Source organism: Macrotis lagotis, chromosome 4, assembly GCF_037893015.1.
Source record: "Macrotis lagotis isolate mMagLag1 chromosome 4, bilby.v1.9.chrom.fasta, whole genome shotgun sequence".
Classification (NCBI taxonomy): domain Eukaryota; kingdom Metazoa; phylum Chordata; class Mammalia; order Peramelemorphia; family Peramelidae; genus Macrotis; species Macrotis lagotis.
In genome coordinates this window covers 22,399,553-22,424,465 of record NC_133661.1, presented here as the reverse complement: position 1 = coordinate 22,424,465, position 24,913 = coordinate 22,399,553, and the positions used below count along the sequence as shown (strand labels likewise).

Below are 24,913 nucleotides of genomic sequence, written 5' to 3'. Positions count from 1 at the left end.
CAGACACTGTGTGGCCTTGGGCAAGCAACTTAACTCCATTTGCCTTGAAAAAAAAACAAAAAAACTATGACATTGTTTGACCAATGGATGAAAATTGGGTGAGAGAGGAAGAAGATGCCCATATTTGGGCATTTGTACCTGGATCTGTCATTCAATCCAAGTATTCTTTCATCTTTTCCAATATGGAGGCAATAGTACACATTTAATGGAGATACATCAACACCCCATCTGTATTGGACAATTTCCATCTGAAGTTCCATCAAAACTTTTTCTTTCTTTCTTTCTTTTTATCAGAACTTTTGGGTAGATGCCATCTGATCTTGGTGATTTATTTCTATCCTATTCATCTCCATTGGTTTAGATTTATCTGGCCCCTCTCTGGCCTAATGACTTCAATCTGTCTACCTCAAACATCCTGGGAAGTCAAATATCTTTTTAAAAATTGTTTCATAATTTCCCAACCCCCTCTCTTCTCATATTTTGGATGTGTTCCCGTGTCATTGGTACATACAAAGGGATGCATCTTTAATTGTAGGTACAGATAGAATCAGCTCTTTAAAAACTATCCCAACCTGTTAATGCAGCATGTTGATGCTAAGAAATACAGTTGCGGCCATTGACTACAATGCCAGGGCAAGAAGAGAAGGCTTGTACTTTGCTTTACCCTTGAGTGAGGATATTTGCTTAAAGAATCTGAAGATTTGGGGGTGGGGGAAAAGAAGAGGGAGGGGATCCCTCAATCTAGGCAAATCCTAGAGCCTCAGTTTTCTTACTTGTAATTAAAATTGGTGTCATTGGGCTAGCTAGGTGATGCAGCAGGCAGAGTGCAGGACGTGGAGGCAGGAAGATCTGGGTTCAAATTCAGCCACAGATACTGATTAGCTGTAAGACCCTGGGCACATCACTTAACTCTCTTGGCCTCAGTTGCTTCATCTGTACAATGAACTGGAAAAGGAAATGACAAATGATTTTGGCATTTTTGCCAAGAAAATCCCAAATGGGGAGGGAGACAGGACTGAAAGGAATATACAACAACCAACTTCAGAGAGAGCTCATCCCAAGACTGACTAAAGGGTATTGAGCTATTGAACCACCCCACCCTGGCTCTTCAAAGTCCATCTGCTGGAATATAAAGAACTTGTGATCTATATTGATAAGAAGGAAAACCCACCTTAATGAAATTCGATTGGCTGTTTGTTTTGTTTTGTTTTTTTTTAGGTTTTTTTTTTTTGCAAGGCAAATGGGGTTATGCGGCTTGCCCAAGGCCACACAGCTAAATTGGCTGTTTTTTATGTGAGGATTTTCTTACCTCCCCCCCACCCCCATTGCAAAATTGCATTGTGAATGAATGCATTTTTTCCCTGTATGAATAGAATTATTTGCTTTTTTGTCTTTTTTAACCCCAGTGCCTTCCATTTTTTTTTCCAACCAAATTTTTGATATCATGGGTGAGATCTCCCTCTGCAAATTCTCATCTTAGAGAGCTTCCTGGGTGGGGTTCTTAGAGATGAGGTGGCTTATCCAGGGTCCTGTAGTATGTGGCAAAGGCATGGTTTAAACTTGAGTCCTTCTGACCTTGAAGCCAACTCTGATCCACAGTTGTCATCCATATAAAATATACTTATTGGTTGCTTTATTAAACATGTCAGGAGATCTGGATCACCTATCATCTAGATGTGCTCCCTTATTTCATAGGGGAGGGAGCAGAAATCAGGAGGAGAAAAAATTCACCGGCCAAACTTGATAAATTGTGATGAATTGAATCCTTGAAGCAATGAGGCAGGACACCATCATTTCTTCAATTTATCCATATCTTCAGCATACTGCCATGTGACTTGTAGCTTCAAATGAGTAAATCTCCACCCCTGATCCCCCACCCCACAAGAAAACCTATTGAGTGGAGGCTTGGGGAAGACTGTCCACTTCTTCAATGCTTTTATGAACATTATCGAATGTTGTGTTTCTCCCAGAAATAATTCTGCACTTGTTTACGCAATTCTTACCATTTGGACCTGGAGCATGCTACAGTTTCCACTTGACCTTGCAGGTTAGTGTTTGTTTTGCTCTATAAATGATATTATCTCTTTCCTACCTGCCTTTGCCTGAATGGACTGCCCTGCCTGGCATGCCCATCTTTACTCTTGCTTTGGTCAAAGCCCAGCTCTGTTGTCACAAACCTCATTATGAATATTCCCTCCCTTTGAAATTGTTTTCTTTAGTTTGTATAAGGTTTGCATATACTTTATCGTAAACATCTTTTCCTTCTCCCTCTTCCTTTCTCCTCCTTTGCTTTCTCTTCTGTCTCTGAATCTATCTGTCTCTCCCCCCATTCCCATGCCCATTTCTGTCTCTCTGTCTCTCTTTCAATGAAAAGCCCCACATCAGGGGTTATTTTTGCCTTTGGTTCCCTAGTAACTAGCATAATCCTTGGCACATAGTAGGCACTTAGTATTGCTTTAATGGAAATGGCCAGGGGCCCAAAGAAATAAAAGGTTGCCACAACCCTGAGCATAGCATGGGATCCCCTATTCATTCATTACTATTACTTAGGTAGGTTTACCAGAGTTAGCAAAACAGCCATTATAGAATTCAACCATTAAACCTTTAGAAATTGAAAATAAATAATTTTCATATCTGTCTTGATTTTTAGTGATTTCAAGAGGGAAAGTAGATAAGGATTTCATGTGACCAGGGAGGACCCTGGATTTGTCCACAATCTAGGAATTCTTGGCAAGTTAAGGCCATTTTTCAACTGCAGAGAGATGAAGATAATCTAGGATCCATACTAAGAATTTTAGTGTTTCTTTTTTAATGAACCTCAGCACCCAGTTGGATCTGTTTTAGAATGGATCTAGGCTGCCAGCCCTGAGCCTAAAATGATCTAAGCTTCCTCCCTTAATAGATAATGAGCCATAAAAAATCTGATTATCTTGTTCCACCCCCACATTTTACAAATGAGGATACTGAAAAGGAATGCTGCTGAAGGGGATAAAGCCAGAATTTGAATGTGGTTTCTCTGATCCCAAAGCCATTTCTGTTCCTCTGTGCTGATGACCCAGGGCTGATCCATAATGATCAAGGCCCCTCTATTCTACTGTGGTCATCTCTCTGGGTCTGCCTGAATCTTCACTTCACTGATGTCTGGCCCCAGCTTCTGTTTGCTGCATTTCCTTTTCCTCATTCATTCCATTTTCTTCATTACTAAAATTCCTTTCATTCTAATTTTAAAGCAGCTGATCTTATGTCTCCAAGACAAACTCTCTCTCTCTCTCATTCTCTCTCTCTCTCTCTCTCACACACACACACACACACACACACACTCACACAGACACACACACAAACACACACACACACACACACACACACACACACACACACACACACACTCCATTTGAGGAAGAGAGACTTGGCATTCATTGAAGGTTTTTCAATCAGAGTTCAGATGCCAATCTGTTATCAGGCATGTTATAGTGGGGATTCCTTTTATGTATGGATTAGTCTAGATGTTCTTCACAATTTCTTCCAACTTTCAAAAGAAAAATCTTGTGATTGTATTCTTGGATGAAAAGCCCTGAATAATTCCCCAAATTCATCTCATACCAACTCCTATTTGCTAAAAATCAATCAATCAAGAAAGCATTTAAGTGCCTACAATATAACAGACACATTGTAAGTTTCCAGAATAAATAGAAAAAAAACAAAAACACCCCCCCCATCCTCTAAGAGTTTATATTCTCTTGGGGATAACAATATATAAAAATCAGAACATTCAAGTTATATACAGAGTAGATAAAAGCTAGCTTTAGAAGAGATGCAGTAGTAACTTGAGGCTCCAAGAAAGGCCTCCTGGAAAAGAAAAAATACTTCTATGTAATTCTGTGCATACACACTCTTGTCAGAATTAATGAGATGATGATAGTGCTTTTGTTGGAAAGTCAATGAAATGGATAAGTTAGTCATCTCAACAAGGAGATGTCTCCTTCTAACACTACAACTCACAATATAGCTTGGGACCTTAGTTCAAATGTCACCTCTGTTGCTTACTCCTTTCCGGACTATGAGCAAGTTAATTGGCCTGAACATAGCGACGTACATTTAAAGCTGGAAGAGACCTTGCAATCCATCTTCAATTACCTCTAGTTGAAGAACCTAAAACATAAAGGGGGGGGCTCTTTGCCCAAAGTCTCATGAATAGAAGTCTAGACACTTTCCGCCATGCTCAGGGGTAGACCCCATTCTGCCCAGTTTCCGCGTCTCTGAAATGGCGGTATTGTTCCGGTTTTAGAGCTAGGGCTTGTTGTTTTTTATGTACTCTCGTATCCTGTGTCACTCTCATCCACCTCCTCCAACAACATGAAGGTCCTTCTCAAGTCTGCCAAGTCTCATCCTTTCTACCTTTACCTGCCTTTCTCTAATCACACAGCTCCCACCATGAAGCAGGTTTTCCTTACTGCAGGTGTTATTGCAATACTGCACTAAATATGGAGCTCAGCGTTTGGTCTTCCTGACTCAAGCCTCTTCTATAATGACTCATCCTCTATTTTTCTGCCAAAGTGATCTTCCTAAAGCTCAGGTCTAACGATGTCACCGTTGTCTCCCTTTACATCTAGCATCAAATATAAAATTCTATTAATTATACATTTCTTCACACCCTGGGACCTTCCTACCTTTGGCTTCTTTTTATACTTTTATACTTCTATACTCTGCCTCTGCGTCCTGGACTCTTTGCACATAACTCTATATCTCCCTAATTCTGGCCATGGGTCACCTTCAAAAAACAAAGGATTGACAACAAAAACAACAAACGAACAATAGCAACAATAGCTTTTTCTCTGGCTGTCCTCTGGGTGGTAATCCTCTTCTTCACTTCTGTCTCCTGCCTTCCCTGACTTCTCTGAAGACCAATTTCAAAGCCAACCTTCTGTAGGAAGCCTTTTGGGCCCTTTTCCATTTACATGTGTAGATCTTATATGTACATAATTATTTGTATGTTATCTCTTCCTATTAGAATGTGAACTTCTCCAAGGGCTGTCTTTACATCACTAGCACTTATACAATAATCATAGTAGGGACTTAATGAATGCTTATAGGTTGTGATACCAGTGAATCTCATGGACTGTCCATTCATTTTAACTCATGCCTGCTAATTATTTTTGGAAAGAAAATAAGAGATTTATTAAAAGAAGTTACAATACATAAGAGAGACGGTAAAAAAAAAAAAGTTAAGAAGAGTAGACCACTTGGGTTCCTGATTGTATAGGTCAGGCCAGCTGACCAGGGTTTTCAAGTAGGAGTCTCAAAGGTCAAAGAGGTCATGCCTGCTATTTTGATAGACTTAACATTGTTTTCAGGTCATCGTTCCCTTTGATGACAGCAACCCCCCCCCCATGCTTTAAGTTAATGGCAAGTTCATTCTAGGAACAAGAAAAAACAAAGGATTAAGTACACATTCCACACATGTGTCAAGGCATGGGCAGTGGATGTGTCCCCCACCAAACTGGGACTCTTCTGCTTTAGAAGTCAGGCCCCATCATCTCCAGATATCTTCAAGTGACCATTGCCCAACTGGTTCTCAGGAAGAGCCAATGCCAAGCCCCAGCTGGACTGCCCACAAGAGCTTATCCTGCTCTTTGTCACTTCTTGTGGTTTGTAGATTCACTGAAAAAAACTCTTATTTCAGAAGCAGATTCTGTAAACTTTCAGAGACGATAATGTCCTGCAGCTGTCAGAGTCATGAAGAAGAGTGGGCCTTTTTTTTTGTATTAAAAATATGAACGTTTAATTCAAAGGAAAGTCAGAGGTCATTAGAAGTGCATTACAATTTCCTTAAGACCTTGGAGCACACTTTGATAATAGTAATAATAATTACAATAATTCTTTTTAAAAATTTTTTAATATTTTTATTTAAAGTTTTGAGTTCCAAATTGTCTTGGACCACACCAAGTGAGACAAATCTTTCCTTTTGGGCTAGAAAACTGCTCCTACCAATTCTGATGTGATTTTCTAGTTGCTTGGAAGGTATTCAAAGGGGTCTATCCTCACTCTGCCATCTTGGCCCCAGAAGTAGCAAGGGCCTTCACAGTCAGCTGCTATTGTCCTCCCAGCAAAGGGCACATTCTTTTGGCATTGCTCGAAGCCACTAGAGAATCTCTGCAGACTTTATTAGGAAGAGGCCCTCCCTTTGTTCAGGAGGCCCAAATGAGAACCAGAACTCTTATGAAAGGATTACCCTTGACCCTGAATTCAGTTTACAGTAGAGAAATTAAAATAAAAAGTTTCAACTGTTGATTAAATTGCCTTTTGTGTGGTAATTATTTCTATCTTCCCTTTAAACAGTGAAACACAACAAGAAATGAAGACAAAAACAGTAAAATAGCCATTGTGTTGATCGCGAAGTTTTTTTTACATTAGAAAAATATCATGAGCACACAGTTGGTTTATTAAAGACTATTTCAAAAATAAAACAAAAACAAAACCAGGATATCTCATCTTTTAGATCATTGTTGGAGTGTAGACCTTAGAAAATGCAGAACTTTGAAATACCAACACATCTAGAGTTTTATCTCACATCACCTTTTCCTTCCCAGAAGGTAGGCATTGTAGATATTACCTACCTTCTGTTTTACAGATAGACAAAACTGAGTCCCAAGAAAATGAAGAAACTTCTATGTTGTCAGAGGTAGAATTCAAACTAAGTCTCACCAGAAGTCAGTGTTATTGTTATTTCTACCATACCAAAGCCTTTCTCCATTGATAATAAATAGATATCTTTCTGGTCCTACATTATTTTAACTGAATGATGCTGAGTATCCTCTCCACCTCTGGTAGGGGGATAATAAAAATAGGGTTCTGGACTTGGCCAAGGTTTTGATCCTGGTTAACTCCTGAGGCCATCTCAGAACCTCGTTACTTAATCAACAGTCTGGAATTAGCTCTAGACTCCAAGTCTTTCTGTCTCTTTGTGTGCCCTAAATTAGGTCATTGGCATCATGCTAATGATCATTGGCTTATCTCTTCCTTTCCAAGCACTTTTTGGGGGGTAATAATTATTAAGATTCATCAAATGGGTGCAAATTTATTGCATATCACCATATTCCCTGAGCTAGACTTCTTAAATGAATAGAAAGTTATGGTCTTGCAAAATCCTAGACTATAAGAGTTGGAAAGGATATGGTCTAGCGGAAAGAGGGGCCACATGCAAATCAAAGGTCTGGCACATGTCTCCTAGGAGATCATGGAGAGTCATGTAACCTCTCTGGGCCTTAATTTCCTTATCTCTAAAATGAATTGGGTGAGATAGACGACCTCAGAGACCATTTCCAGTTCTAGAACAATGATCAGAGGCCATTTAGACCTATTCTGGAACAATCTTCCCTTCCAGAGCATAAGCAAGGCACTGTCAATCTCTACTCAGAGAGCTCTAGTGAGATGTTTCATTCTCATCCAGAATATCTAGTTCTTTTCTGATTATTTTGTGACTCATTGAAATAGAACTTTTTATCTTCATCATTAAACTAATAGTGTTCCCGAGATACAAATTGGTAAGGCTTTGCAATGGCATTTGGGGGTGGGGAGTGATGGGGATGGGTGGCTATTAAGCATTCTCCTGCATCAAGCACTTTTAACCTTTTCTGTTAAGACTCCATCTCCAGTTTCCTTTTTACAAAACCCTTGGTTTTCCTCTTTTGTCTCCTGTCACCCATTTTGTCATTAACTGACTTCTCGTTTCTAGTGCTGATGAACTATGGATGATTCCCAAGTCTTCACCAGAACTTCCCTATGGCACATGCCTTAGGCTCATTTCCTGTAGATTGTACACTTCTTAAGCAAAGGATGTTTCATTTTTGCTTTGCACTCCTATATTTATGTAAATTTCCTGGGCAGAGTTATACTGAAAAATCTCTGAGAGTAGAGTCAGCATGATACCCTCTGCTTCTTTTGCACCGTCCAAGGTATTCTGTATGAAATAAGCTCTCCAATAGCAATGCCTTGCAAACTCCTGTAATGCTCTGAAGCAGAAATACATTAGAAAAATGTTTTTCTGTGTACTTTATTTGTTGTAATTTGACTTAGAGGTTAATGTATCATTTTGAATGTAATTTAGCTAGTTGTATGGAATGATTGGTCCATAATAAATTATTAATTATTATTAATTTATTAATTATAATTGTTTTTAGCTATCTATTAAACAAAATTAACTACCCAAAATATAAAGGACCCAGTTGTTAACATTATTTCCCAGAGTCAGGCTCACATGAGTGAAATGCACATAAGATAGAATAACTTACGAAGAAATGGAATTATTCAACTTTTTAAAAATCTTTGTTCTTTCTATCTTTCCCACAGGTTCCTCAGTTTCTTGATTATCATAATTGTGCTTCTCTCCATACTCAAAACACCTCATGTAAGACAGTTAAAAGTTACCCCAAATCACCAGCCCCAAATGCTCTTTTCACAAAATTCCATTTGTCTTTAAAGGTACAATAGCAAGAGGAGAAAGAAACACACCCAGTTGAGTGTTTGTCTTCAAAGCTACAAAGGCAAAGGCAAATCTGAAACTGTCGTATATTCTATACTTATATTCTATACTTGTCAAAAGTGTACTAATGTACTAATGGATCAATTTTGTGTTTACAGTCCAACATTTTGTCTGCCCCTCATCGGTGACATCGAAGGGCTTCATCAGTTTCTTCCTCTGCCAGTACAGCACCGACCTCTGGAACATCGGAATCAGCCTCTTCATCCAGGATGGGCCCTTCCTGGTTGTCCGCCTCATTCTGATGACCCATTTCCAAGTGATCAACCAGATGCTGGTATTCTTTGCTGCCAAGAACTTCCTTGTGGTGATGTTGCAGCTTTACCGCTTAGTAGTCCTGGTGTTGGACGTTCAGAACTCCTTGAGGAAGCAGCCTCGAAGCTTGGAAGGAGAAGGCGGCTGTCCAAGTCAGCCTGTGGAACTCCAACCTTCCCCCAGTATGGGGGCCAGCCAGGACCCAGAGGAAGGACCTTTTACCCTCGAGGACCCCCCAGAGGCTGTGGAGTGGGCTGAATATAGAGATTAAGTCTTCACAACAATCTGCCAAGCCTTTATTAAATGTTTATACTATGCCTCACTCTAGGGGAAACAGACTGAAACAAAAAAAAAAAAAAAAAATCCCCTGACCACAAAGAGTTTACATTTTACCGGAAAGTAAACTTCTATAAAGTTACATCTTTTCATGACTTGAGTCTTTTTATATAAAGCATCTGAATATAAGTCATTTTGACTTGATCTTTTTTTCCATTTTAGTACAGAACTTTGTTTAAACATTTTTAAAAAAGAAGGAAAGATTTTGAAGAATCACCAAGAGATTTTTTTTAAAATGATTGTGATGATTAAAGGCTCTTTGGCTGATTGCTGTCATTTTAAATTTCATCTGCTGGAATCAGGAAACACCAGTTCAGAGATCCAAGTGTTCTGAATTCATATGAATGATACATCAAAAGTTTTGGTTACATGTCCTTGGAAAATAATGCATAGAAAGATGAAGAAAATAAAGGGAAAAAAAGAAGAAAAAAATCATCTTCTAATACAGACTTGAACTATGTCTCCAACAACAAAGTCTCCTTTTCCATTTCTACCTATGGCTTTGTGACATAAAAGGTTACATTCAATGAATGCAAAACAGATGAAACAAAGAAAAGAAATGTCATAAAAATTACCTCATTGTAGGATAAATGTACAGGTCATCCCAGAAAAAAGAATAATCTTGCTTTTGGGCCTAGAGATGCCTTCATAATGGTATAGAGACTCTCAAGAAATATTATGACACTTGGATACAATTCAGTGGGAGCCCTTTCTTTTATATGTACAGCCCTATTCTTCCCAAAGTTATTTCTTAGTTTTACAAAAATGCCAAATTAGTCGAAACAACATTACAGGGGCCAACATCTATAGCAACAATATCAGGAATGGATGTTTGGTCAGTGTGCTGTTCCCAGGAGTTCTCAAGACATAGTTTGGTTATAAAGTATCGATAGTATTATTGTAAAACAACCTTGGGTCACCTTACTTCGACTGTAGTTATACCAGTTCTAGCATCAGAAGCACTGGCTCTGACCAGGCGAAAATGACTGTTTCTGTTCCTACATTCTTGGAAGTATACAGCCACTGTTTCCTAATTATAGATTATGGTTGGTTTACAACTCAATTAGTTGAGTCCAACTTTAATTTTATAGATTAGGAAATGAGACCCAAGAGAGCCTAAGATCATAAATGGAGAGTTCCATGGGGCCTTGGAATCAACCATCAAAAATGAGTAAATGGAGGCCAAGAGAGCTTAACATCCTAAGATCACAAGCTATAAACATCAGAGTCTAGATTCAAACCCAAGTCTTTGGATTCAAGATCAAGTACACTAGACCTTTGTGCTTCTAGAGCCTTGCTGAGTCACTAGACAAGTCAGCATAAAAGTGCTGATACAAAGAATGTTGAATTCAATAGCTAGCTTTTATATATCATTTTTATATATTGTCTTAGTTGATCCTCAATGATCCATGAGGTAGGTGCTAGAAATAATCTCTCTTTTATAAAGAAACTGAGGCAAAGGTCTGCCTTTCTATCCCAGGATCATCCAGCTTCTAAGGTATCTGAGGCAGGACTGAAGTCAGTTCTTCCTAACTCCAAATGTACTGTTCCACTTAGCTGACTGGGTTTCATTGTCTTTTTTGAACCCCTTTAGTCTTGCATGTAACTAATATCAAAATAACATTGATGTTCCTTCTGAACTACCATGTGCCTGGGTTGGTGGTAATGGTAGATTGGGGCAACCCTGAACCAGCCTGAATTTAGGAAAAACCAGGCAGAATCATATGCAAGGAAGACCTCATATTCATTTCATTTCTTTTCTCCCCAGAAATGGGCCTTGGTTTCTCTGACATAGAAACATCTACCTCATTTCTTTCATAAACTTGCTTGCCTCTTGCCCTGGCTGATTTGGTCTTTCCCAATAATTAGTGTCTATATTAACATATTGAATTCTACCATTGGTAGGAAATCACAATGAATACAGATGTTAGTTCAATTTGAACATTAGCTTTATAACAATTACAGGTGCTCCACCTGCATGGCTTACCTTATAGGGATCGTGAATTATCTGTTCCTGGAAGGATTCAAGCTACAGCTTTTATAGATGGTGAAGGTTCCTTTATTAGGTTGTGTTATGTTCTGCCAATGTAGACAATGGACCCTGATTCACAGAACCAAAGATGGAGAGCAGAAGTGGAGGCAGAGGTCATCTTCCTTTGACAGAAACAGAAATGAGACCAAGAGAGATGAAGGGATTACCCCAAATTATGAGGTGGGAAACAAACTCATGTCATTCGATTCCAAACACAACCCCCACCCCAAACCTTTCCTAGCTCTGCTACTTACTCCCTGGGTGATTTTTATCAAGTGGTTTCACTTTCATGGATCTTAGTTTCCTCTTTGGTAAAATGATAAGTCTGGGCAAGATGAGTCTTAAGGCCCCTTCCAAATCTAAACCATTGTTCCTATGAATGTGGTGATAACATTTTTAAACCACGTTGTGCTTTTGAAAGCCTTTCGCTAAAAATCTGGGATTGAATTGGTTTTTAAAGATAAACCATGAGGTGGCCTTGCATTGTATGTGACCCAAGAACAGCTGAGCCAGAGGACTTTCTTGAAATTTTCCCACCAACATCACATCTTGTGGATATGTTAGAAAAACAGTTTTGCAGACATGCTCTGCTCTCAAAAAGAAGAAATACTATCTAATTCACTTAGTTCCATCCTCAGCCCTTGTTTGCTCTCAGACATGTTTTTCTCTCTCTCTCCCCCTCCTCCCTCTCCCTCTCTCTCTCTCTCTCTCTCTCTCTCTCTCCCCCTTCCTCCCTCCTTCCCTCCCTCCTTCCCCTCCTCTCTTTCTCCCCTTCCTCTTCTTGCTCTCTCCCTCTCTCTTTATTTTCTTATTTAAACATGAGGATGTAATTACACTTGAAACCAATGGATGCATTTATAATTTTCCATAATGATTTTAAGAGTGGGAATATAATATTTATGTGAATGTAAGGAGCCCGTCAACTTCAAAAAGCAAGGCATTTACAATGACTAACTAATCACTGAGGCCAAATAGTAGCTCTTTTCTAAAAATGTCTCTATGCAGTAGGGTTCCACGTTGCATATTTTCCTCCGTCTCTTGTAAGCTGGGTGTTATTGTGGATTTGCTCCTGGCGTTATTTTCACATTTAAATATTTTCTTCCAGGAAAACAAGCATCAAGTCTCCAAAAATAGATTCAGTATGAAGAAGGGTATAACTGGTGTAAGCATATTTTCAGATGGATCCCAATTGGAGACTTGGCATGGCTTTCTGAATAGGTTTTTAGAGCTTAAGTAAGGCATCTGATCATCAGTCCTCTTCTGGAGGGTTTCTAAGGCCCGGGGGAAGAGGGTGTTGCCCAGGATGCCAATTTGTCTGGAGGGCTGGAGGACAGAGAAGGAGGGGAAATGACATCAAGTGGGTAAAACATTTTGGAAATTCTACAAGGGGTTCACTCAAATTCTTGTCTTTGCCAAATACGCTTTCGTTTGTGGTGGTTATTGTTGTGGTGTCTATTATCAATCAGGTAATGCAGAGTGATTCAGATCTGGTGCAAGATCCACAAGGAAACTGGAAGGTAGAGTAGAGGGGATCCTGGATTTGGAGTTAGAAAGACTCGGCTTCCCATACTACCTTTTGTGTTATTTAAACTCTCCACCTCAGCTTTCTTATCTACAAAATGGCAATCTGATTTTACAGGGTTGTTATGTGATAGATGCAAAACCTTTTGTAAAATCTTAAAGCACTCTATAAATTGTAACTATTAATACTAGCAACCTCCCTGAGCCTCAGTTTCATCATCTATTCAAAAAGGAGGGGATTAATAATGGTGCCTAGCTCACAAGGTTGTTGTGAAGCTCAAAGAAGATAACTGACATAAAGTGCTGTAGAATCAATGAACCAAAAGGCATTTATGAAACCCTTAGTTTGTCCTGTGCTATAGACTGGGGAATCAAGGAAGAAACTCAAATAATTCCTACCCTCCAGGGTCTTAGAATTTACTGAAGTAAATTAATTAATCAACCAACAAGCATTGATTATCTTCACTGTTTGCCGAGACACAAAGAAAACAAAAGCAGTGGCTTAAAGGATTGGATAAATTTCTGCAATGATTGTGTCTGCTGGGAAAATCTAAACAGGAAATATCACTTTTGGATGAGTAGACTTCTACTTGCATTGGATATGTATTTCTTTGGACATGGAAATAGGAATAATGGGAAAGGGATAAGCAGTATCCATTGGGCACAAATACACTTGGAAGGGCTGGATGGCTCAGTGGACAGTGTTGAGAATTTGGAATTAGGAAGACCTGAGTTCAAATCCTGATTTGGATGCTTGCTGTTCTCTTCCTTAAGTTTCTATTATCTTACCTGTGAAACAGGAATGCCAGTGATTTTTTAGCTTACATGTTAACTGTTGCAAGATTTAGGAGTGAAAATATTTGTAGCATTTTTAAAATAAATTTTATATTTATAAATTTTAAATAAAAGCATTTTTTTACTTTGCCAAATTCAAAGTATAATAATGCCTATTTTTATTTTGCCCCCCAAAGACAATATTGAATTCATAATTTCGCTTTGTTCTGTCTTCTTGTAAATGTATTTCCATATTGGCAGACAGTAAGATGAACAAAAAAGCTCTGGGAAAAACCAGGTTCACGTTTTGTCTCTGAGCTATGGGATCATGAAAAGGTCATTCACTGACTGATCCATAGGACTGGGATAGAGAACTTGGAAGAGCCTTAGAAGCTACTTAGTGCAGCCCCTTAATTTTAAAGATGAGGCAACTGATGTCCACAGGAGTCAAGTGACTTGTCCATGATCACATAGATAATAAATAGCGGAAGTGGTATTCCAACTTAGGTCCTGGGCTCAAAGTCTGATGGTTTTTCTAGTAGGCTGCTCTATGATTTAACTTCACGGTGCCCCGAGCAACTCTCTAGGACCAGACTGTGCCATGCCATTGGCTGATCTGTATTAGTGGGCATATAGCCCATGGGTGAAATTCCAGATTGGGGCCAAATAGCAGGTTCTCATCAATCAGAATTTTGGGGTTTGTTTTTATTTCAGTTGTTGCTGGATGCAGAATAAACAGAGCAGTGATTTTTATTGGTCCATAACTTTGGGATCATCCTCCTTAATGGAGTTTTATGCATCAAGTCTTCTCTGCTCTTGGGCTTTCCCCATCAGCTCGGGGTTGTGATTAACTGCAGACTGGTGGCAGCTCTGTAAAAATTAACAGCTGGCATTTATAGAGAGCTTCTAGAGCTGTAAAGTGTTTTATATTTGCTCATTTGATCCTTTCCCTGGCCCTCCAGGGTAGGTCGTGCATGCATTATTCTTATTTGACTTAGAAGGAAACTGAGGCTCAGAGGGAAAGGAAACCAACTGGTCTGGGGTTGCACAGTTGGGAATTGTTGGGACCAGGATGTGAACTCAAGTTATCAGACTCCTAGAGCTCCTTTCAGGACTCTGGGCTGGCCGCCCACAAGACTTGGTTGATATACGGAGAATTCGGGATTCAGATATTTCTTCTGTTACTATTCATTCCTAACCATTGAGCAGACTCTTGTGGGCAGGTGGACTCAGAATTCCCATGTCACCCTTACAGTTGGGTCCTAACACTAGTTCATATTTGGGCCCATTTCTGGGAAAGGGTTTTAAAAACTCTTTCTTTTTTTTTTTCTTCTCCATTTCTAGATGTCTTATTTGCTCCCATTTGGGAGTATTATCAAACAGATCACTGAATCACTGGATCATAGGGTTATAGATTTAGAGAAGAACAGGACTTGGAAGTCATCAGTCCAATCCTCTGACTTTATAGTAAGAAAACTGAGGCGCAGAGAGGGGTCACACATCTAGAGTTTGAGGTAGAACCTGATTGCAGAACAGTCTTACTCCCTCTTCCTGTCTTTGTCTCTTTCTCTCTGTCTCTGTTTCTTTCTGTCTCTGTTTTTGTTTCTGTTTCTCTGTCTCTGTCTGTCTCCCGTCTTTCTGTCTGTCTCTGTCTCTCTCTTTGTCTCCTAGCTAAAAAAAATTGTTTCCTCTTTTCACGGCTACAACCTCCAGTCCCTGGAATGCAGAAAACAATTGAAAATTTGAACTCAGTGCTTTGAGTCATCAAGAAATGAAGAATCTTGGGTTAGAATTAGAATCTCAGGTGCCATTCTGGTCCACAGCTGGGTTGTTTGGAAGGGAACTAGTTCAATCTCATTCTTTTTACAGATGATTAAACTGAGGCCCTGGTGGTGGTCTACATCACCTAAAGTTACATAGGTTGACGATGGCAAGACAGAATTTGAAGCCAGATTCTCGGACTGCAAATATAGTTCAATTCTTAGCATAGTGCCTACCGTTAAAATGTTTAAAAATGGTTTTGTGACTGACAGTCCTTGTTTGACCATGTTGTGTCACCTCCCTTGTTTACTTCTGGCTGCTTTATTTCACATTGGGAACATTGCAAGTTCTGTTATCTGAGTCATTCAACCTAAGGTTATAATTGGGCAACTGGGGGGGTGGGGGGTGGGAGAGTTATGATTTGGGATCTTGGACAGATATCTTCTCTACAACAAGGATCCTAAGAAAATTTCCCGTGAATATTTGAATAGTGAACTGATAAAGACTGGAATTTCATGGGATTCTCTTGTACTGAGATATATTTTCTTTCTGGAACATCTTAAAAAAAAAAGATAAAACCAACAAATCTACTCCTAAGTCAGAGTCACATAAACTTAGTTTTCTTTTCTCTTCAAATTATTGTCCACCCAAATTATTTATGTAACTTTCTCCAGTTGACTTTTGTAGTTTACTACATGCATTAAATACTTTATATAAATTATTTATAAAACATTTCCTGTCTGTCTTCGTTCCTCTAACCCATGGGATAATCGAGCTTCAGTGGGGATGGGGGTGAGGTCTGAGTTCTGGTTAGCCGTAACACAATCACCTGATTAACGGATGGATTTTTTTCTGTTGTGGCCTTGACCCTGTTGATATCTAAGGCCTGTTTTCAACAGAAGTAGAATTTACTTAAAATTATTTAGAAGAAACACAAATATATGCCTCTCTGTCCTCTTTTTCCATAGGAAAAATGATAAAATTCTTGTCCTCCAGCCCTTTTAAATCAACTTTAGTTCTTAAGATGAATCCTAACTATAAATAGCCAGGTTCCATTTTTATTTGCCCCATGAAGGATACAGGGAATTATATGTGACATTACTATCAATGATTTGGGTAATAGTCATGCTTCTTCAATTTGAAAATCATAGAAAACTGTGGGTGGGGGAGAGGGAGAGGGAGGAGAAGGAGAGGGAGAGGGAGAGGGAGAAGCAGAAGGAGAGGGAGAGAGGAAGAGAGAACACTAAAGTCCTGATCTGAAAATATCTCGACAACTTTGAACCTTGAGAACCTTATGATAAGATGAAATTTGCTAGGGGCACATATAATCTTAGTCTTGTGTTAGAAAAAAATAAAGCACTGCAAGGACAATATGGGTGAAGCATAGATGGTCAGCAGTTACAAAACAAAGATGTGAGGATGATCACGGACTGGAAGCCTAATGAAAGTCAACAGGACCATCCAGAAGTCAAGACAGCCAATGGGCACTCATTCTGGATCAAGAGAGGAATGGCATCCATACTTGGGCATTAGCTTTGCTCTACTCTGGCCAAGATGGACCACTCATGGAGAGCTGTGTTGAGTTCATTATGGGCATCATGATTTAGGAAAAACATTTCTACCTTCTAGAGAATATTCAGAAGAGATCAACTAAATGGTGAATGAAGGTCCTCAATTTCATATGAGGATCAATTGAAGGGACATAGAATAGTTACCCTGGAGAAGAGAATTCTTAGCAGGGTCATGGTAGTCATGAGATTCTGCTTTCTCTACTCTGCTTCTGACAAAGTCAAGCCTATTCTTAAACTCCATGTGCCCCAGACCACACTCAGTATCTTTTTCCTCTAAACCTTCTCCCCTCCTCCCTTCCCTTTTATTGTAGGGGGCAACATCATCTTCCCGAACTCTTAGCCCAGGGTGAGCCTTGATTCCTCACTATCTCTCACTCTCTGTATCTCATCTTTTGCTATGGCTTCTTTTGCCATGGCCTGTTGACTGTATTTTTGTAACATCTCTCAAATAAACTCCTTTCTTTCCTTGGATATAACCACCACTTGGGTGCAGGCCCTCAGACCTCATTCCTGGATTCCTGCTACAGCTGCTGGTGGGGCTGGTCTGCCTTAAGTCTCTCCCCAGTCCAATCCATCCTTTCTTTGGCCTCCCAAGTGATTTTCCAACTAACCCCTTTCCTTGTGCTATGGCCTCCAGGAGCAAAAATGGTGTTTAAATCTGTTTATAACCCAACCCCCTTCCTCCCTTTCTAGTCTTTTTAGACATTTCTCCATGATATGCATTCTTTGTTCCAGTGACCTTAACAAGATACTTAGGCTGTCTCTCATTCTTGGATTTCTATCTCTGTCTCTTTATTCTATATGCATGTATTTTTACATAAACATACATGTATTTTTACATAAACATATTTGACATTCATTGATATGTGTATGCATATGCATCTTATATGCATATAGATGCATATATTTGTGTTTTGTAAGTATATACGTATAGACATATACTTATCCAAATTCATTATGTGTGTATGCAAATAAAACAAAAAACCCTTGGGGGCCAGCTGTAATACAAGACATCAGGAAATGCTTCATGTAGAAGGTGAAGTTTAACCTTCAACTTGAAGGAAAGACAGGACTCTGTGAGGCAGAAGTAAGGTGAGAAGCTATTCCAGGCATGGGGAACAACCAGACAAAGGCCCAGAAATGGCCTGCATGGGACTAATAGCTCCTTATTCCCAGAATCTTGGACAAGATCACTTTGGCTTTTTTTTTTTTTGGCCACCACATCATTTTGTTGGTCACATTTCTCAGATAATCCACTCATACCTCTTGATTTTTTTCCAGATAGCCTGCTTTCTAACCACATCTCTTCCTCCCTGTACTTGGGAAGCTGATTTCTGAATCCAGGTATAAAATGTTAGATTGAGTCCTTTTGAATGGCATCTTATTAAATTCAATGGGGTGGCCTAGCTTTTTGGGTCCCGATTCTGTGGTTTAGTGTATTTACTATCCCTTCCATTTCTGTGTCATCTACAGATCTGATGAGCATGCCATCTTTGCCTTTATCTAAGTTATTGATTTAGACATGTCAAACACAAGAAAATCATTCACAGATCCCTTGAGACCTATCATTTCACTATGAAGTATTAACAACTTCTCTAGAGTCTGGTCATTCAATCAGTTCCAGATACCTCTAATTATATTAACTCTAAGTCTACACCCTCCATTCTTTCAATAAAGCTATTTTTGGGGGGAGGAGGGCAAGGCAATAGGGCTGAATGACTTGCCCAAGGTCACACAGCTAAGGCAGTATTAAGTGTCTGAGGCAGGATTTGAACTCAAGTCCTCCTGACTCCAGGGCTGGTGCTGTATCCCCTGCCCCACATAGCTGCCCCTCAGCAGGGTTTTTATATGATGCTTTATCCAAAGCTTGCCCAAGGTCACCCAGGTAATGAATCAGGGACTCAGGATTGGAACTCAAGGTCCTCTGATTCTGAGGCTACTCTTCTTTTCACCTCAGCGTGACTTATTTCGCATCACCCAGGTAGGCAAGAGAAGTGCCAGACTTTGGGACAAGGGTCCTTTTCCCTCTGACCCATTCTGCTTCTGGTCAGTACCCTTTTTATTTCAAGGAAGAATCAGTATATGCCCAGGGCTAGGTGAGGGAATTTCAGTGGAAAATTTGGAAAAATGAGATTGTGGATGAAAAGGAAATACATATTCATGTCCCTGGTCTATTTTACTCATTCAGTTTCTAGGCAGTAGTTTTTTTTTTCTCTACACTATATTTAACTTGCCTTAGTAACAACATCTATCCATGCCAGAAGGTCACATGCCCAGGATCTCGCTTTCCATGTGTTACGGTCTTTATATTCACAAACCAGCAGGCTCAGAATCTACACTCACCACTTTTCCTTGCTACTCCTATATTTGCTCATTAATATGTGCAAAGGGGGCAAATTATTCATCTATAAATAGATATTAGGATAATTGATCTCTATTTCCCTACCTAATATTTTAGAAAAGAGAACTAAGAATTAAACTCTCTGGGTGCCCACTTTCATATTGCATAGTTATTTTGTGATGTTTGGAGGAATGCCAACTATTCTTATAATTTCTCTGGTTGACCAAAATAGGGAAATAAAAGTCTCTCCCAATGTCAACCCATTACCACCACTACCACCATCACCATCAAAACCCCAACCACCAGAAGTTATAGTGCCCCAAAGCCCCCAATTAGCCTAAGCCTATGTTTGCTTTGTATTACACCCCTCCGTCAGAAGCTCCCCATTAGCCATACTGGACCTAGGCCAGGGTGACTGGGACTGAGTCCAGAGAGGACATTGATATTTAGAGATAGTTGACCACATTTGTACTTTTCCAGCAGGTAGAAATAGCTGAGTTCCATACCTAGTTAGCAAGATGAATTAATTAAAATGGGAAGCTGCCAGATGGCAAGTTTCCTCTCTGCAGCAGCTATACCCTCTTCCACTGGGACATTCCACCACTCCCTATCCAGCAGCAGCCCTTGCAGCCCTGCTGTTGAGTGGACCTCAGGGTCTCTGCCTCTCTGCCAGGACACTTTCCCATCCTACCGTATCCTCTGGTCCCTTTTGTACTGAGCTATCTCACATCAGCACCTGAATTTGTTGTACAGTTTGCCCCAGGGGGTCATGTTTCTTTAATTGCTTGCCCCACATCCTGGAACTGCTATTTATGGCTCTGCTCTCCACACGGAAGCCCAGGAACTGAAGGCACCATTTCTGGCAGTGTTTGCTCATCAACATTTCAGTTGGAACCTGGTGCCCATCTACTCTTTGATCCTGCTTATTCAGCACTCCCTGGCCTTTCCTGATGCAGGACTCTAGCCTAGCTGCCAACCTCCTGTTTCTTTCCTCTATATTTTTGCTCTTGGTATGAATTCCTTCCTTCTACTCTTGGACTCTCATTCCTAGATGGACATATACCTACTCCCCATCTGACCACAGCACCATCGGTGCCCCATGATGAAGATGGTCCACTCTACACAAACTTTCCTTGGCCATAGCCCTGTCTTGCATATTCTCTGACCTTACCTTATCGGAACCTTGTCTTTCCAAGGATGTAGCACTTCCCCAGTGGGGAAAGCCGGTGCTTCTGCCCCTCTACCCTGCTTATATGGAGAGGAGATGAGGTCAGGGCCACTTTTAGCCCATTGTTCTGCAGCCATCCATTAATATCTCCTTTGAAGTCCACTCAACGGCTTATCTCACCCACTCAGCATCCTATTCACCAGTGTGGAATACCTTTTCAAAATGGGGCCAGTCTTTTCTAACAAAAACCAAGAATGAGTATAGAGCACCTTGTAGGAATAATCTCTCTTCCCTTTAGCAAGTAAAGAATACCCAGACCCCCAGAGAGGAGAGAATCCAAGTACTTCTTGAAATGTGTAGAGGATGCCAGCATTAGACGTAATCTGCCATCTTGACAGGAAATTGCTTAAAAGTTGTCTACGTCATGACCTAACTGTGCAGCCTTTACTTCACTGTAATGATTCTCCTTTGTTAACATTATCAGCGTTATTATTTGATATTTTTACATGATGAATTAATGGAGGCTTCATACTACATCATGGAATGGATGGTCACTGTCTATATGAACAGATCATAGATAAAAAGGAATTGAGCAGGGAACCATTTCATAGAGCATTATGGGTTGGGAACCGATGGCCAGGGCAGATAATTTTCTATATGGTGAAGACTGGTTATCTATAGGAAGTGTTAAGAGACTCAGCTCAGTCAGATAGACTTACAGTCAATTAGCAAACCCTTGTTAAACATTTATACTATATATTAAGGACTGGAGAGACAAAGGAGGATGAACACATACTCTTAAGTCTCAAGGAACTCATATTCAAATGGGGGAAGACAACATGCAAACAACCATATCTACACAAAATAAACATGCATTGATCATTAGGAAGCCAAGAGAGTTCTTAGAGAGTGGACCAAATGACCTCTTGTATATCACTGTGTCCAAAACCATATGATTGCATTGTTACAAAAGCACCCTGGATAAGCTAAAACACCCTAAAGAAAGGTCAGTTATTATATTTACTGTTTGAAAATGGCCTTGCCATCTAGAGTATTACTGGTAAAACTCATCTAGAGTATTTTTGGTAAAAACTCAGAAAAAAAACCATGTCTATGGTTGGGAAGACAGAGATGCATCTAATTTAGAATCATTGAGATGGAAGAAATTGACTTCATTCATTAACAATTATTAAACATCTACTGTATACAACATGATGGAGGTCTCTAGGCAAAAGACCATTTATAAAATATGGAGTCTAGATTTCATTTATGAACTATACTTTAAAAGCCCTGTTCTCAACAAAGAGAGAAGTTTCCAGGGCTACTGGCCAGACCTCCACTCTTAGTCCTAATATCTATCCCTGGGATCCTTAATCTACCTGAAATTCCTGAAGAAAGGAGGATTAAAAAGTGTTGCTGCCTCCCCCCCCCCCTTTAGTTTTATGGTAGATGAAAACACCACATAGAGAATTGTTGACCAAAATGATGCCAAATATTTAAATTTAAAGCAGTTCCTTGCATGCAATTTCCATTTGTTTTTGGTATAAGAAAACTGCTGTGAAATATTCTTCCAATATTGAAGCTTTTATTTTAGTCATAATTTGGATTGGCTTGAATTTAAGAAATAAGGTACTTGAAAACAGAATATTATTTCCTACCCAGTTTAAGAGGAATATAGGATAATATATTTAAAATGGAAATATCAAGAGACCTTTTAGCCCAAAATTCTTGTTCTATAATTGAGAGAACCACTCCCTGACTCTCTGACAGATCATTGCCATCCAGCATGGAATTCACTCATAATCTCCTTGGCGCTGTCAAAGTCTCTGCCATACCCTTCCTTTGTCCTTATCTTACCATTCTGTAGCAGCAAATAGCAGATCGTAACCCTATTGAACCTCCCCATAAAGGGTCAGTTGTGGTAAAGAGGCTCACTCTGCTTAATCCAGGGGCATGAGACAGCAATGTCCAGCTGGAGAAGGGAACAAGCCCGAAAACTGGAGAAAGGCTCCATTATGTGAATGGGGCTGGAGCAGGTCTGAAGAAAAGGGGTTTTGCATTCAGTTCGGACCAATTCTTTCCACCAGAAGGCATTTGGAGCAAGGACTAGGGTCAATGAAAAGTCAATCTTCCAACATGGGAGAAGTTTGAGGCATCTTTGAGGTTTAGCACTTAGGGAGTAAACCATCAAAATATAAGGACGCAGAAAGTGAGTAAGAGGGAAATGAAAGAGGAAAAAACCCCTTTAATTTCCAATGATGTCAAAAAGAAAAAAGAACATTTAAAAGCACTGGGCTGGAGCCAATATATCAACAAGGAAGAGAAGGAACAGAAAGGAAGATAGCCTGTAATATAGTGAAAAAATCACATCATCTGAATAATGTTAGAAGACAAACAATTTATATTCAGTAACGAAAAGAATCCCCCCAAAGAATTAAACAACATGATGTCCCTGAATGGTTCCAAAGAAAAATAAGAATGATGAAAGAAGAATTTATGGCCTGCATAGCAGAAATAATTAATAAAATAGGAAAGCTTGATCCATGGTAGGTGATGAGACTCTCCAAAAGGAGGGAAGAAGGGAGCAAGGGTAGGGGAGAAAGAGAGAAAGAGGGGGAGAGAGAGACAGAGAGACAGAGAGACAGAGACAGAGAGAGACAGAGAGAGAGAGAATATTGATTACAAGTACATACAAATAAAGAGATACGAAGGACAATTGAAGCAAAAGGCAATAATGTTAAAAGAAAATTAGATCTTTATAAAAGAAAAAATATATTGATCTTGTAGACAGAATGAAGAGAGATAAATTCATAGGTTTCCAAAATGAACACATTTTAAAAAATTGTATTACAAGAAATAACACAAGAAAACTGCCTAGAATTTCTGATTACATTAAACAAAATACTATTTTGAAATTCCTCAGATCATCTCCAAAACACAGAAAATTAAAAGCTATCTTCCAAACTCCAAGATACAGAGAAGTTAAATTTTACAATTTCAAAGGCAATTAATAAATTCTGAAAGTTACCAGAAGAAAGGTTATCAAATAAAACAAAAGGGCAATTCTAATATCACAAGACTATTCTGTAGTCACATACAAAAGCAAAAACAACTTCATAACAGAATGAAATACTATATTCTGAAAATCAAAAAGAATTCAAGATACAATCCAAGGTGTAATACCCTCTAAATCTGAGCCTAATTGTGTATGAAAAACAATATAGACATTCAATAAAAGAGTCATTTGAAAGATTTCTAGAAAAATAGAGGTATGGTGGAATATCTTTTCATTTGTAAATCATGCCAGGAAACACAAAAATAAAAAAAAATAAACTACCAAGGATAAAAGTAGCAAAAAATATTAGCTCCTCTCTAGACACTAAAAACATTTTTGATAACCCCTATTTTAGTACAGAACAAATGACAATAAGAAAGAGTCAGAACTTCTTTGCCAAAAAAACTCAAATAAATAAACCAGGTTATGTCAGACTAATCTCATTATCTTGATTGACATGGTTACTGAACTAATGGATGAAGTGTTACTAGATTTTATCAATCCATTTGATACATTTCTCCTAAGGAATAAATCTAATGGATTAAGTGTTATGCTCTAGTTAACATTTTAATTAAGTGGATTTGGAACTTGTTGGATGATCAGGCAAAAAAGAGTAGTTTGATGTCCATCTGAAGGAAAGTCTCTGATAGAATACCATGGGAATCTGTCACTCCTCCTGTTTTATTCAAGGGGTTTATCAATGATTTGGATAAAGCTTCAAGTGGCATTATTTTCAAATTTACAAATGATACCATAGGAAGAATGGCTATCACAATGGATGAGAGAAATTATCTTGACAGGTTAGAACATTGGATTAAATCAAATAAAATGACATCTAGTACCACTAAGTGTAAAGTTTACTTGGGGTTCAAAAATTAACTTCATAAATATTAGATGGCATGCTCAGTCTCAGATCAGATTAAATGAGTATTTGCTTATCTGTTTATGTATTAAATCCCTATTTGAATAAAACATATTGAGGGCAGGAACTATTTTGCATGTTTGTCTTTATATCTTCAGAGACTAGCCCAAGAGTCCAGCATTTGGTGGTACTTAAGAAGTGATTGTAAAAATTGAGTGGAAAAGGCAGTTTATTTGAAAAAAAAATCTGTGTTGGGGGCAGCTAGGTGGCTCAGTGGATAGAGCACTGGCCCTGGAGTCAGGAGGACCTGAATTCAAATCTGGTCTCAGACACTTAATAATTACCTGGCTGTGTGGCCTTGGGCAAACCACTTAACCCCATTGCCTTGCCAAAAAAAACTTTAAAAATCTGTGGACCTTAGTGGACTCCAAACTCCATATGACATGAGTCCCACCATTTTTGACTAAGCTAGATACTGGGAATACAGTGCAAATAGAAAGTAGTCTTTGTCTTTGAAAGCTTTGCATCCCGATGGAAAATGGCAGCCAAAGGCTATATTATTCAAAGTAAGGTAAGAAGGGGACAGCTTCAATAAAGCTTGCCCTGGTTGGCCTCCCTCTAGTATTTGTTTCAATTCTGGGGGGTCACACCAGAGAAAGATCATTCTAGAATAAAAAAAGGCATCCAAAAATGTGAAAGTT

The 24,913-nt window shown here is 39.2% G+C and overlaps 1 protein-coding gene across 1 annotated transcript in view; it reads left to right on the top strand.

Annotated features, from left to right (window-relative positions):
• TMEM26 (transmembrane protein 26) overlaps window positions 1-15,604 on the top strand; it is a 51,041-nt gene extending 35,437 nt beyond the window's left edge. Inside the window, exons 5-6 of the mRNA XM_074232333.1 lie at window positions 1,971-2,047; window positions 8,638-15,604. Coding sequence (XP_074088434.1) covers window positions 1,971-2,047; window positions 8,638-9,062 — 502 coding nt within the window. The 3' untranslated portion in view covers window positions 9,063-15,604. The remainder of the gene's footprint in view (window positions 1-1,970; window positions 2,048-8,637) is intronic.
• The last annotated feature ends 9,309 nt before the right edge of the window (window positions 15,605-24,913 follow it).